General features: G+C 45.8%; 1 protein-coding gene across 1 annotated transcript in view; it reads left to right on the top strand.

Annotated features, from left to right (window-relative positions):
* Nucleotides 1–13,320: 13,320 nt before the first annotated feature.
* The window catches only part of LOC126174191 (syndecan), a 262,670-nt gene continuing 261,545 nt past the window's right edge, over nucleotides 13,321–14,445 (top strand). Inside the window, exon 1 of the mRNA XM_049921016.1 lies at nucleotides 13,321–13,525. Coding sequence (XP_049776973.1) covers nucleotides 13,469–13,525 — 57 coding nt within the window. The 5' untranslated portion in view covers nucleotides 13,321–13,468. The remainder of the gene's footprint in view (nucleotides 13,526–14,445) is intronic.

Below are 14,445 nucleotides of genomic sequence, written 5' to 3'. Positions count from 1 at the left end.
GAATGGTCGTCACCTTTTTTGGTGCAGATTCTGTCTTGGTAACCCATTGTTTAGATCATTTTTTGGTCTGAGGAGTATAGTAATGTATCCATGTTTCATCCACAGCGACGAAACGACGCTTTAAGCCCTGCGGATTCTTCCTGAACAGCTGCAAACCATCCTTGCAACACTTCACACGATTCCGTTTTTTGTCAAGCGTGAGCAGTCGCGGAACCCATCTTGCGGATAGATTTCTCATGTCCAAATGTTTATGCAAAATATTATGTACCCGTTCATTCTAGATGCCCACAGCAGTAGCATTCTCACACACCTTAACTCTTCTGTCGTCCATTACCATATCATGGATTTTATCAATGATTTAGGGAGTTGTAACCTCCACAGAGCGTCCAGAACGTTCAGAATCATTTGTGCCCATATGGCCACTCCGAAAATTTTGACACCACTCAGAAACTGTTGTAATCGAAGGTGCAGTATCATTCTAATGTTTATCAAGCTTCTCTTTAGTCCCCTGAGGCGTTTTTCCTTTCGTAAAGTAATGTTTAATCACCACACGAAATTCTTTTTCGTCTATTTTTTTGACAATCACTACACTTCCTTGATTCATACGAATGCCAAACAAAAAAAAATTAGACCAATATGGCTGAAACTTGGTGTGCGTTCTTTCCAAAGATGCTACTAACTAAACATGACCTCGATACGCGCCTGTGGTGTCCTCTCTCGGACTTTGCCCGGACTTTTCAAACGCCCCTCGTATGTTGGTGGCAGTAGAATCGTTCGGCAGTCAGCTTCAAATGCTGCTTCTCTAAATTTTCTCAGTAATGTTCCTCGAAAAGGACGTCGCCTTCCCTCCAGCGATTTCCATGTGATTTTCTGAAGTACATCCGTAATACTTGTGTGTAGTAGTTTTGTGGTGTCACTTCCTGCTATTTTTCGTTCAGGAGTGTTTTGTCACGAGAAACACAAATTTCTGCGATATTTTGGCAACGTGCTACGTAATGTAGAATCAGTAGGAAGCAAAAACGCTCCCTGCGCCACAAGCTGAAAGCAAGACACCATATTGTATTTGTCGTGGGCAGTAAAAGCCCATATTCGGTGGGTTTTATGTTCTGCGTTTCACTATATAAATAGAAGCTATTTCTAAGCGCCAGCACATGGAATGACTCGAAAACGAAACGTCGTTGGTACGATGTGTTGGAAGCCGTCAATAAGGCGAAGGATATACACAGCTCATGTTAATGTCCCCTAATGTGAGTCTGTATAGTTTCATCCGATTGTGTGCAGGTACCCATATCAGCCTGAGGGATTGGACTCGCAAGCTACTGAACCGCTGTCCAGTCAAAAAGCTGACACCAACCTGTCAGCTGTAACCTCCACCACACACCCTAATGCACTTTGCGGAGTATATATGTAGTTGAGCAAGAGCGTGGGATTTAGATACCCTATACAGTGCGGGTCATAGATGACGAATACTTAACGCTGTTGAAATGCATGATAACAATAGAAAATGTTATCTCTAAATAGATCAGAATTTAGCTTGCGAAGTACGTTGTAACTGAGTATCGCACTTTGGAATGCAGCTGTTTTACTAATGACTGAAGAATTCGGATAATTAATTTGTGCATTACGTTAATAGAAATTAGTTTTGGCTTCATTCCATTGCACAGTGATTTCAATTCGTTAACACAAGCTTTAATTGCTAAGAAGTGCATCCTAAATTTTATATCTCTTGGGACTTCTACCAAATAGCGCACTTAAGCAACATGCAGTAGCACTTCTAACATTCATAACAGTTTTCCAAGAATCGTGTTAAGTGGACATTATACATGAAATTCGTTGAAATTTGACTTCTGGACTTCCCTGAACATTTTGGTGTATAATATATTAAAATCAGACAGTTGTGAGACCTTCAAATAATATTTTGAATGTTGACGTGTGACTGTCAAATTTCGCGGCTACGCATATACTGCCACAGTTGAACAGTCATATCTTGGGAACTACACAGTCTAGAAGACTGAATGGCTTTGCTTTGTGCCTACTGCTGCGTCTCAGAAGTTGGCATTGCGAATAAACAAATCAGTCCTTTGTTTCTGTTACCAGTTTTCGTTGAATGTAGTGTGATTATCAGCTGTTCTTGTAGTAAGCTAACTTCTATTGCTTTTTATAGGTAAATAAAATGACTAAGTGTAAAAGTAACTGTGGCAATTTAGAGAAGATGAAAAGAGCTGTGTGGAGCACTTTCTTTCATCGAATATCAGCCGATGAAAAGCCATGTCATGCTTTGTGTCCTCCTCCACCAAAAACTTGGTGTAAATATAGGCAAGTTGAATTTTCTGGCACCCTGCATGAATTTACACATAAACATTCTCTTCCTTTGGCAGTAATGGAGGCACTCAAACCTATTTCGAGAGATTTCACAAATCCTGAACTACTAAAGAAGTGTTTACGTGGAAAGACTCAGAATGTGAATGAGTCCTTCAATAATTTTGTGTGGTGCCGTGTGCCAAAAAAATGTATTCGTTGGCCTTATGACTCTAAAGTTAGCAGTGTCTGATGCTGTAATAACTTTTAATGGTGGAAACTATGAAAGACTTAAGGTTCTAGAGAAGTGAGGGCTAAGATTTGGACAGAACACAGTTAAAGGACTGTGGGAACTGGATGAGCTTCTGAGCAGAGGTAGCTGCTCAGAAAATGACAAAAGAAGCGAGAAAGAAAAGGAGGCGGCAAACACTGGGCTGTTGTAACACTGCAGAAGACACAGACTATGGGCCAGGGCAATTCTAGTGCATAAAAGACGCAGAAATGTAAGTCTGTATAAGAATTTGTAATAAAAAATTTTAAACCTCAATATCTCTGAAATACATTTTTTGCAATAAATCACCCGTTTCCTAAAAAAGTACTGATGGTATTTTCACAGCATGCCGAGTGTGAGATTCAACACATATGGAACTATAATAATTAAAATATCCTGAGTTTTTTGTTTTTATGTTCATTTATTTACAGAATTCTGTCAAAAAATTGAGTGTTTGAAGAAAAAAATGATAACATGCCCCACAATACAATTTCAGTAATAATTCTAGTTCAGTGTATCTAGAACGGTGCATTAAATAATTATGGGAAATTGTAAGTTGGTGTATTAAAAAGTTTCCAAGTTAATGGGTCACAAAATACGGTAATTTAACATTGGCGTCATAGGACATACAATGTCCCCTTAAGTTCTACTGCAGCCATTATAAGTCGGTTTCCCGGTACAAAGTATGAATAAGTTTTGCGTCTGTAATGTATTCCATCGAAATGGTTCGTTTTGGTACGGTTCTTTCGCCGAAGCGCTGCGGACTTAACGAGAAATTCTCTGCTACTGGTAAACCGTGCCACGGCACCACCGCTCCAAGAACTGCCTAATCGTGAAGGCGAATCGTGCTGCTTACAATCGATTCATAGCGGGAAGGTAGGAAGGTGGGGGGGGGGGGGGGGGGCGCTTGGCGGTCGCCTGGAATGCCGCTGACCAGTCTGTAGTTTCGTAGCGGTTCTACTTTCAAAATTGTCGTCTAGCAAATTGTCTCGGGCATTTCACAACATGTTTCACATCGAGAAGAAATAGTAGTTAGTGTGTACAATAAATAAATGTACAAAGATTACACAGTTCTTACTCTGAATTTACATTCCCCACTTGTAAAACGTTCTTTAGTCTTGCTAACTCAAAATTGTTTCGGCAGAATTTTATAACAGTATTGGATACCTCACTGTTTTTTACGTTCTGTTTCGCACCCAAGTCTGACTTTTGGTTGTTTAATTTACCTCCGCGCGACGCATTTCTGAAAGGAAGTGCCATTGTCACGTTCGTTTTCATTATTTTCATAATCTTAAATTCAATTAACGCAGAGTTAAAATACACTCCTGGAAATGGAAAAAAGAACACATTGACACCGGTGTGTCAGACCCACCATACTTGCTCCGGACACTGCGAGAGGGCTGTACAAGCAATGATCACACGCACGGCACAGCGGACACACCAGGAACCGCGGTGTTGGCCGTCGAATGGCGATAGCTGCGCAGCATTTGTGCACCGCCGCCGTCAGTGTCAGCCAGTTTGCCGTGGCATACGGAGCTCCATCGCAGTCTTTAACACTGGTAGCATGCCGCGACAGCGTGGACGTGAACCGTATGTGCAGATGACGGACTTTGAGCGAGGGCGTATAGTGGGCATGCGGGAGGCCGGGTGGACGTACCGCCGAATTGCTCAACACGTGGGGCGTGAGGTCTCCACAGTACATCGATGTTGTCGCCAGTGGTCGGCGGAAGGTGCACGTGCCCGTCGGCCTGGGACCGGACCGCAGCGACGCACGGATGCACGCCAAGACCGTAGGATCCTACGCAGTGCCGTAGGGGACCGCACCGCCACTTCCCAGCAAATTAGGGACACTGTTGCTCCTGGGGTATCGGCGAGGACCATTCGCAACCGTCTCCATGAAGCTGGGCTACGGTCCCGCACACCGTTAGGCCGTCTTCCGCTCACGCCCCAACATCGTGCAGCCCGCCTCCAGTGGTGTCGCGACAGGCGTGAATGGAGGGACGAATGGAGACGTGTCGTCTTCAGCGATGAGAGTCGCTTCTGCCTTGGTGCCAATGATGGTCGTATGCGTGTTTGGCGCCGTGCAGGTGAGCGCCACAATCAGGACTGCATACGACCGAGGCACACAGGGCCAACACCCGGCATCATGGTGTGGGGAGCGATCTCCTACACTGGCCGTACACCACTGGTGATCGTCGAGGGGACACTGAATAGTGCACGGTACATCCAAACCGTCATCGAACCCATCGTTCTACCATTCCTAGACCGGCAAGGGAACTTGCTGTTCCAACAGGACAATGCACGTCTGCATGTATCCCGTGCCACCCAACGTGCTCTAGAAGGTGTAAGTCAACTACCCTGGCCAGCAAGATCTCCGGATCTGTCCCCCATTGAGCATGTTTGGGACTGGATGAAGCGTCGTCTCACGCGGTCTGCACGTCCAGCACGAACGCTGGTCCAACTGAGGCGCCAGGTGGAAATGGCATGGCAAGCCGTTCCACAGGACTACATCCAGCATCTCTACGATCGTCTCCATAGGAGAATAGCAGCCTGCATTGCTGCGAAAGGTGGATATACACTGTACTAGTACCGACATTGTGCATGCTCTGTTTCCTGTGTCTATGTGCCTGTGGTTCTGTCAGTGTGATCATGTGATGTATCTGCCCCCCAGGAATGTGTCAATAAAGTTTCCCCTTCCTGGGACAATGAATTCACGGTGTTCTTATTTCAATTTCCAGGAGTGTATTAGCAGGGAAAGAGTTTACAGTATAATTACTCAACTTACATTACCTACCCTGTATTTGAAATGGTTGGGAGATGAACTACAGGTAGAACTTCATTTTCTGGATTTGTGACACCAGATCATCTGAATACTCAGTCGGTTCTCATTTCTTCGAAGTACTGCGTAACGTTTTACGGACGCTTAGGGGGAGTTGGAACGTCCTGTCCCGACAATGTTAAATTTAGTGACTTGGCTTCCCTATATTTCTGGAACCACTGTAGCCATTGAGATGAAACTTTTACAGGATATTAAACTCTATGTTCTGAGTCTACTAAACTGCAAAAATTGCATTTCAGCCACTGCTTCCGGAAATACAATTTTTTAATTACACGGTTAAAATTTTGTGTATTTATTTGTACATTATCCTAAATAATTTTAATTGTACACAACATTATGTTCTTCTTTTAGTTCATTAGACTCAGGATATGTATGTTATTACTCCCTGAAAATTTGAATACTCTACTCGATGCGGGTTCTGAGATTTAGGGAAAAACGCAACATAAAATGTAAATTGTCAGGAACGGCTTCTAAAGTTTCAAAAGACTGTAACTCACTTAATATATGCTTAATTTTTTTTATTTTTAGTTACTCAGAAGCACCCTACAACATACTGTGTATCATCCTCTTGATCTTTTTCCAAGTTTTTTCTTCTTTCTGGACTCCTTAGTGCCGAACTGTGCTGCACACTCTGCTTTATCAATGATAACCTTTTCCATCCGTTCAAGTTCTCTGATGCAGTTTGCTCCAGGGTTAATTGCCATATGCTGTAGCACTTTCACCCTACCAGTGTTGCCATCATTAAAGGCAATAACAGCATCACTGACCCCCCACTTTAGTGTCTTCATTCCAGCAAAAACATTTTTTTGTAAGTGAATTCATATAAGATTATTGAACGACTCGTTGGGATTTTGAGCCTGACCATGCAGACACTTCTTCAGTAATTCAGGATTTGCCAGGTCTCTGTAAATAGGTTGTATGGTATCCATGACTGCTGCTGGGATGGAATTTTTATGGCTGTATGAAGTGTTTCAGTACTGGGCATTGTGGTAATTGCACCGTGAATCAGGTCCAGGAGGGCTGACTGGTTTTTCATCGGTTGACCGTCTGTCGAAGAAGGTAGCCCATACTGCCTGCTTCATTTCCAACAAATCCTCAGTGCCATTCCTAATGGCCATTCCATATTACTGCTGTAGTTCATCAATCATTTTGTCTGTCAGCCTGCCTCTTACCGTTTTACCATCAGAAAGTTTCTTGTCTCTCAAACTTTGTTTCAGTTTCCTCAACCTGGTGCCTATCCTGTTCTGGACGTGACCAACACTGTTAACCCTTATAACAGAGAAATCTACAGCCTTCTATATAAAAAATTACCGATTGTGTTAGATCTTGAAGTAATGAACGTAAAAATTTTAACATTTTCAACCGATGCAGATTATATTTAAAAAAATAAAATAAAATGCTTCCCATCTGAGTTTGTAAGTGATATATATAATCATTTTATTCCGAAAATTGCTAAGTTTTAGTGAGATAAGAATCCGAAAATGTGAAAAAAATTTTAGTTCTAACTGCCCAGTAAGAAAATCACCTTAGTCCCCGAAACCACACAACTGATCATTACTGTGATCCCGATGTGCGGCTACAACGATAAACTTGTTATGTGGGCAGTTGCAGCAGAACTCTACAGATAGCACACCTTATACACTATTGGCCATTAAAATGCTACACCACGAGGATGATGTGCTACAGACGCGAAATTTAACCGACAGGAAGAAGATGCTGTGATACGCAAATGATTAGCTTTTCAGAGCATTCACACAAGGTTGGCGCCGGTGGCGACACCTACAACGTGCTGACAAGAGAAAAGTTTCCAACCGATTTCTCATACACAAACAGCATTTCACCGGCGTTGCCTGGTGAAACTTCGTTGTGACGCCTCGTGTAAGGAGGAGAAATGCGTACCACCACGTTTCCGACTTTGATAAAGGTCGGATTGTAGCCTATCGCGATTGCGGTTTATCGTATCACGACATTGCTGCTCGCGTTGGTCGAGATCCAATGACTGTTAGCCGAATATGGAACCGGTGGTTTCAGGAGGGTAATACGGAACGCCGTGCTGGATCCCAACGGCCTCGTATCACTAGCAGTCGAGATGACAGGCATCTTATCCGCAGCCATGTGATGGCTGTAACGGACATTGGAAACGTGTATTCGTCATCGCCATACTGATTTACCACCCGACGTGATGGTTAGGACGTTAGTGCGGCTTGTTCTTGAGAAATGCTAGAGTGTTAGAGATTCGCAGGAGGTTCTATTAAAGGCGACTGCTACGGTCGCAGGTTCGAATCCTGCCTCGGGCATGGATGTGTGGGATGTCCTTAGGTTAGTTAGGTTTAAGTAGTTCTAAGTTCTAGGGGACTGATGACCACAGATGTTAAGTCCCATAGTGCTCAGAGCCATTTGAACCATTTCTATTAAAGGAAGATACCGAAGCAATCCAGAAGCAGGCTGCTAGATTTGTTAACGATAGGTTCGAACAACATCAAAGTGTTACGCAGACGATTCGGGAACTCGAATCGGAATGCCTGGAGGGAAGATGATGTTAGTTTGGAGGAACACTGTTGAGTAAATTTGGAGAACCGACATTTGAACCTGACTGCAAAACAATCGTACTGCCGCCGACATACTTTTTGCGTAAGGATCACGAAGATAAGAAACGAGAAATTAGGGCTCATACGGAGGCGTATGGGCAGTCGTTTTTCCCTCGTTCACAGGAAAACAAATGACTAGTGGTGGTGCAGGGTACCCTCCACCACACACCTTACGGTCGCTTCGTGAGTAAGTATGTAGACCGTAGACGTTAACTATTGACTTTCAAATATTGATTGGCGACTCCGTGGAGTGTTCTGTGCACTTTCAAATAGTCACGTTTAACCCTGTCTGTCGCGTTAAGGCTCGGCAGGTGACCCCTATTTAAACAGATTTTACGTGTACAGTACTGCAGCCAGTTATTCCGGGTCCGCCAATAAACCTTTCTGATTACATCTGTGGAGTAATACTTTCCGTAATTTGTCTCGCGCTCTGCTTATCGCCAAAAAAGCGGGACGAGTTGGCTAATGTTGATATGGAGCTCTATGGGTTTTATGGCGTCACTTCCGGCCATTTCATGTTGAGGAGCCATTTCGTCACGAGAAACGCAAAATAAATGCTGCGATATTTCGGCAACGTGCCACGTAAAGTAGAATCAATACGAAGCAAGAACGTTCTCTGTTTCATAAGCAGAACTTGCGAGAGGCAAGTTCGTATTTAGCTGTTTTCGTCCCGTAATTCGTGTGGTAGGAAAGTACAGCGTTCTGAGGCAACGGCACATACGAAGACGCATCAAAAATGTATCGTTCTTGGTAGGATTTAGAGTGTTAGAATTAAATAGTAGTAAACAAAATATCGGCGAGTAAAGTCTTCAGAAGACCGTAACAAAATACCAGGTCGCTCATTGTAGAACTGCAGCGTAGTGTAATTGGTAGGTGCTCGACGTTACGAAACAGTGGGTAGCGGGTTCACGTCCCGCTGTATCCAGTCTTTTCCCACTTTCGCGTTTTCTAAAAGAATGTGGGGCTTTCTTATTAAATAAATAGAAAGAAGCTGTGTGATATTTCATTTTGTGTAAATATACCTGCAAGTGCGGTCTCTGTTAGGAATGAAATGTTCGATTTCATGAAATTTTAGAAGCTGATTTCCGTACTGACTGAACATGTATCTTCCCGTTTTCATTACATGTTCGTGGATACTGAAGATTTCATTGATGCACACTACAGACAGGACATGAATAGCATATGGACTAGGGAGAAAATCTGAGTTTTAATCGAGTTAACATAGGAATTTTACGCACCTCGATTTTGGTACACAAATTGGGTGGTTATCGAGCCGAACAAAGCCGACAATTGCCGATTGAGAGCGCAAATTAGCGTTAACCATCTTGTGTCGCGTGCCGACGGCACTGTCTCCGGTGAAGTCGCATGTCATGTTCACGTCCACTTCAACGGTAGCTGCCTCGTCGCCTGTGAGGACGTCTTTCGGGTGTGATCATGGTGCGGCGGTTGTGTCGACGCAAGACTCGCGGAGGTACGCGTGCACCTTGTCAAAGGCACTCCATTCGTAATGAAATAGAGTGCAACCGTTTCCAGTGGCGCGTCCGTAGTCGGGCGACTGCACAGGCACCAAAACGGTGGGCTGTTTGACTGCTTAGCACACGGTTGCATTCACTTCCATCAGAGAAGTGCAGTTTGACAGGCGCCCGGGTACTGCCGTCCACAAGGCCGCGGCAATACAATCGAATCCTCAGATTCTGGCTGCAGCCACAAGTGTGGTTTCGCGCGACGCTACGCAAGCTTCGAGAACAGACGAAAGGGCGGTTTGAACCGGGCAGACGTACGTACCCTTTGTACCCTTCTGAGAATGATAGAAGGAAGAAACGCAAGACGGTGCACTCTGCTGGAACTAGAGCAGCAGATGTGGTCGGGATGGGTGAGTCATCAGTCAGTGCCGACAGATGTACTCTGGGCGCACTCGCATCGTTGACGCTTCCCGACGGCTGCCACACGATTTGTGCATATACGTTCAGTACTCAACACGCTACAACTCACTATCTAAAAACCTGCACATTTACAGGCTCTCACCATTACGTTACAATACCTTAGATACTTCGTTGAATGCTATTCCAATTTGAAACAGCATTAGTTTCTTACAGCATGTATGTTTTGCTAGCGCAAGATGACGTGTGACGAACAGGACAGTTATTTAACGGTCGGTGAAATACTTTCATATTCAAACAAATCGAAGATCTTCTTGGTGGCATCATATAACAAATTTTAAACGTAGAACTGCAAATAAGTTTCCATTTCGCAATCACATCATCATCAGTCGACTTGGGCGGCTTTTGGAGGACTAAAAGAACAGTGATGGATTTGTTACTCAGGTGACACCCAATGACTAGTTCACGTTGAAAGTCACCTCAGGTAACCGACCCATTCTGCTGTTATTTCCTTCCCCGCCTCCTTTTATACTCGTAACCTCTAGTGGTCATTTCCGCATAACGTAGAGCTGGCCAGATACTTGGTCAGGATAGTTTATATGATTTCTGGTTTTCCTTCTAATGAATAACGTCACTGATACTGTTTCTAAGCCTGCAAGAAAATGATCGGGCGAACAAATGAGGTAAATCAGCGTTATTTCTTCCGCGACTAGGATTCGAAGCGGCTTAGCTGAGAGTTTCGGGCAGGTCTACTGTTGCCTACAAGGCAATACGGGCAGCGAGGTATGACCGTGGGACTTGTAATGAGCATGTTGCCAAGCCTTCCTGCCATTATTGCCAGTAGATGAATCCTGATGAAGCCGTTGCTTCTTTTTCAAGTAACTTGCCGCAAGGGCTGAATGGACCCCGTTCCAGACTCCCTACATCGGAAAAAGTCTGATGTGGTACCGGGTATCGAACCCGGGTCTTTCCGCACCTAAAGCAGCCACGCTAACCGTTAGACTACGGAGGCTAATAAATCCAAACGACCGGAGGACGTCGATCAGTTCGTGCGGACGAGGTTATACACCACTGGCCATTAAAATTGCTACACCACGAAGATGACGTGCTACAGACGCGAAATTTAACCGAGAGGAAGAAGATACTGTGATATGCAAATGATTAGCTTTTCAGAGCATTCACACAAGGTTGGCGTCGGTGGCGACACCGACATGAGGAAAGTTTCCAACCGATTTCTCATACACAAAACAGCAGTTGACCGACGTTGCCTGGTGAAACGTTGTTGTGATGCCTCGAGTAAGGAGGAGAAATGCGTACCATCACGTTTCCGACTTTGATAAAAGTCGGACTGTAGCCTATCGCGATTGCGGTTTATCGTATCGCGACATAGCTGCTCGCGTTGGTCGAGATGCAATGTGTGTTAGCAGAATATGGAATCGGTAGGTTTAGGAGGGCATCTTATCCGCATGGCTGTAACGGATCGTGCAGCCACGTCTCGATCCCTGAGTGAACAAACGGGAACGTTTGCAAGACGACAACCGTCTGCACGAACAGTTCCACGACGTTTGCAGCAGCATGGACTATCAAAAAAATGGTTCAAATGGCTCTGAGCACCATGGGACTCAACTTCTGAGGTCATTAGTCCCCTAGAACTTAGAACTAGTTAAACCTAACTAACCTAAGGACATCACACACATCCATGCCCGAGGCAGGATTCGAACCTGCGACCGTAGCGGACTCGCGGTTCCAGACTGCAGCGCCTAGAACCGCACGGCCACTTCGACCGGCCATGGACTATCAGCTCGGAGACGATGGCTGCGGTTACCCTTAACGCTGCATCGCAGACAGCAACGCCTGCGATGGTGTACTCAACGACGAACCTGGGTGCACGAATGGCAAAACGTCATTTTTTCGGATGAATCCAGGTTCTGTTTACAGCATCACGATGGTCGCATCCGTGTTTGGCGACATCGCGGTGAACGCACACTGGAAGCTATACTGGCGTATAACGCGGCGTAATGGTATGGGGTGCCATTGGTTACACGTCTCGGTTGTGGTGTCACCGCCAGACACAACACTTGCTAGGTGGTAGCCTTTAAATCGGCCGCGGTCCGTTAGTATACGTCGGACCCGCGTGTCGCCAGTATCAGTGATTGCAGACCGAGCGCCGCCACACGGCAGGTCTAGAGACACTTCCTAGCATTCGCCCCAGTTGTACAGCCGACTTTGCTAGCGATGGTTCACTGACAAATTACGCTCTCATTTGCCGAGACGATAGTTAGCATAGCCTTCAGCTACGTCATTTGCTACGACCTAGCAAGGCGCCATTACCAGTTACTGTTGATGCTGTAAAACATGTACCGTCACGAGCGATGTTCACCTATTATGGATTAAAGTTAAGTATTTCAACAGATACGTACGTTCTTTGCTACTATAAATTCCGTGTCCTGTTCCACGCCAACCTGCGTGAGCTTAAACGCGTGCCTTTCGGCTTCCTGTCATAGTGGTTTGGCTGTCTTGCCAATCCACAACATCGGTCACCTCTTGTTCGCATTGACGGCACTTTGAACAGTGGACGTTACATTTCAGATGTGTTACGACCCGTGGCTCTACCCTTCATTCGATCCCTGCGAAACCCTACATTTCAGCAGGATAATGCACGACCGCATGTTGCAGGTCCTGTACGGGGCTTTCTGGATACAGAAAATGTAAGACTACTGCCCTGGCCAGCACGTTCTCGAGATCGCTCACCAATTGAAAACGTATGGTCAATGGTAGCCGAGCAACTGTGCCGTCAGAATACGCCAGTCACTACTCTAGACGAACTGTGGTATCGTGTTGAAGCTACATGGGCAGCTGTACCTGTACACGCCATCCAAGCTCTGTTTGACTCAATGCCCAGGCGTATCAAGGCCGTTATTACGGCCAGAGGTGGTTGTTGTGGGTACTGATTTCTCACGATCTATGCACCCAAATTGCATGAAAATGTAATCACATGTCAGTTCTAGTATAATATATTTGTCCAATGAATACCCGTTTATCATCTGCATTTCTTCTTGGTGTAGCAGTTTTAATGGCCAGTAGTGAATGATTGCCCTGGCTCATCCGGATAGCCACAAGTGCTCGTGACGTGTCAGTGATGCAGATTAGTATGACAGAGCCATCTCCTGTTGGGAGCCGACGGCGTGCCGACCGGACTGTGGAGCCGGAGCAGAGTCGGGGCCGCCGCGTGAGGTGGACACGTCAGCTGGCGGTGACGTATCGACCGCTTAGGTGGGGGGTGTCCGTGACGGCGGGGTGACGGACGGGACAGCTGTGGCCCGGGTCAGCTGCGCAGCTGTGGCCCGTAGCCGCTAGGCGCGCGCCGCGCTTCCCGGAGCTGCGCTACGCAGAACGTTATCTGGCAGGGGAGGGCCTTTCCTTTCCATGCTTGCGCTTCTTTCCGCGAGTGCGCGAGCGCCGATATCGCGCACTTCCTGCCGACCGCGACCCCGGCCCCGGCCTGCCCGCTGAGGTCGTAACCAGTAGCGAGTAGCCAGTAGCCGTCCAACCAGTCAGTGAGTGCGTCCCGCAGCCACCAGCCGCCGCCGTCATGCTCGTCCGCTCCAAAGCCGTCCTCGCCGTCTGCTTGCTCGTCGCGCTGCTGCCGGTACGTCGCGCTGCGCCGCCACTGTGCACCAGGCCCTGCGTACCAGTGCTGTGCTTCGATACGACTTTTGACTCAGCAGCTTACAAGTCTCTCGATCTAGCGAGTCGTGTTGGGTGCTAACTCCGCGACGTGCCTCACCGTTTCTAATGCAATATTGATTTTAATAATGACAGTGACTGTGAAACACGGACTACAATGTCTTCTAGAGGGGAGGTCACACGTAGCGATAGCTACTAATAAATAACTAAAACGTAGTCACGAGGCAAGGACGTCTGTTGGTAATACATCTACGACGAGTCTTGCAGCTGTCTTTCTCGCGTTAGGAATTAGTCAGTTTAGTATGATTTATTTCGTTACAGTATTGAATTTCCTTTCTCGTTTCATCTGAGTCTTGTCTGCGCGTTGGTTAAATGATGGTGCCATTCTCACCCCTTTTTAAGTATGCGAAAACGGATCCAAGCGATAACTTGCATCCCGTTCGCTAAATCATTACAAAATTTTGTAACTGGGGCCGATCAAGCAATATCTTTGAACGAGAACATTTTCGCCGTTAACTATTAGCCTTACTTAAAAATCAGTAAAACTGTTTTGTTATTTCCATGCATACTGCTACTGTATGGACTTCTGTTACAAATACAGCAAGAGTTTGTGTGATGCTAGGATTCAGTGCTACTTATTCCAGTGTTTGCAGAATTTGTCAAATACGAGGGTTGGAACTTTGATAGTGGCAACTATTTATTTACAGCTCGTACAAAATAGATACGGCTTTCATAGTTTTACTGACCTTCAAAGCAGTCACCAGCATTGTGTATAACCCGTTTCCAGCGATGTGGTGGTCTTAGGATACTCTTAGCAGTGCCAGTTGTGTTGACAGCTCTAGCGGCGCGGCCTATTGCGCGACGAATTTGTAGCAGTTCTGA

Source organism: Schistocerca cancellata, chromosome 1, assembly GCF_023864275.1.
Source record: "Schistocerca cancellata isolate TAMUIC-IGC-003103 chromosome 1, iqSchCanc2.1, whole genome shotgun sequence".
In the NCBI taxonomy this organism is placed as follows: domain Eukaryota; kingdom Metazoa; phylum Arthropoda; class Insecta; order Orthoptera; family Acrididae; genus Schistocerca; species Schistocerca cancellata.
Note: the sequence above shows the minus strand (reverse complement) of the source record. Positions and strands in the feature narration are given on the sequence as shown.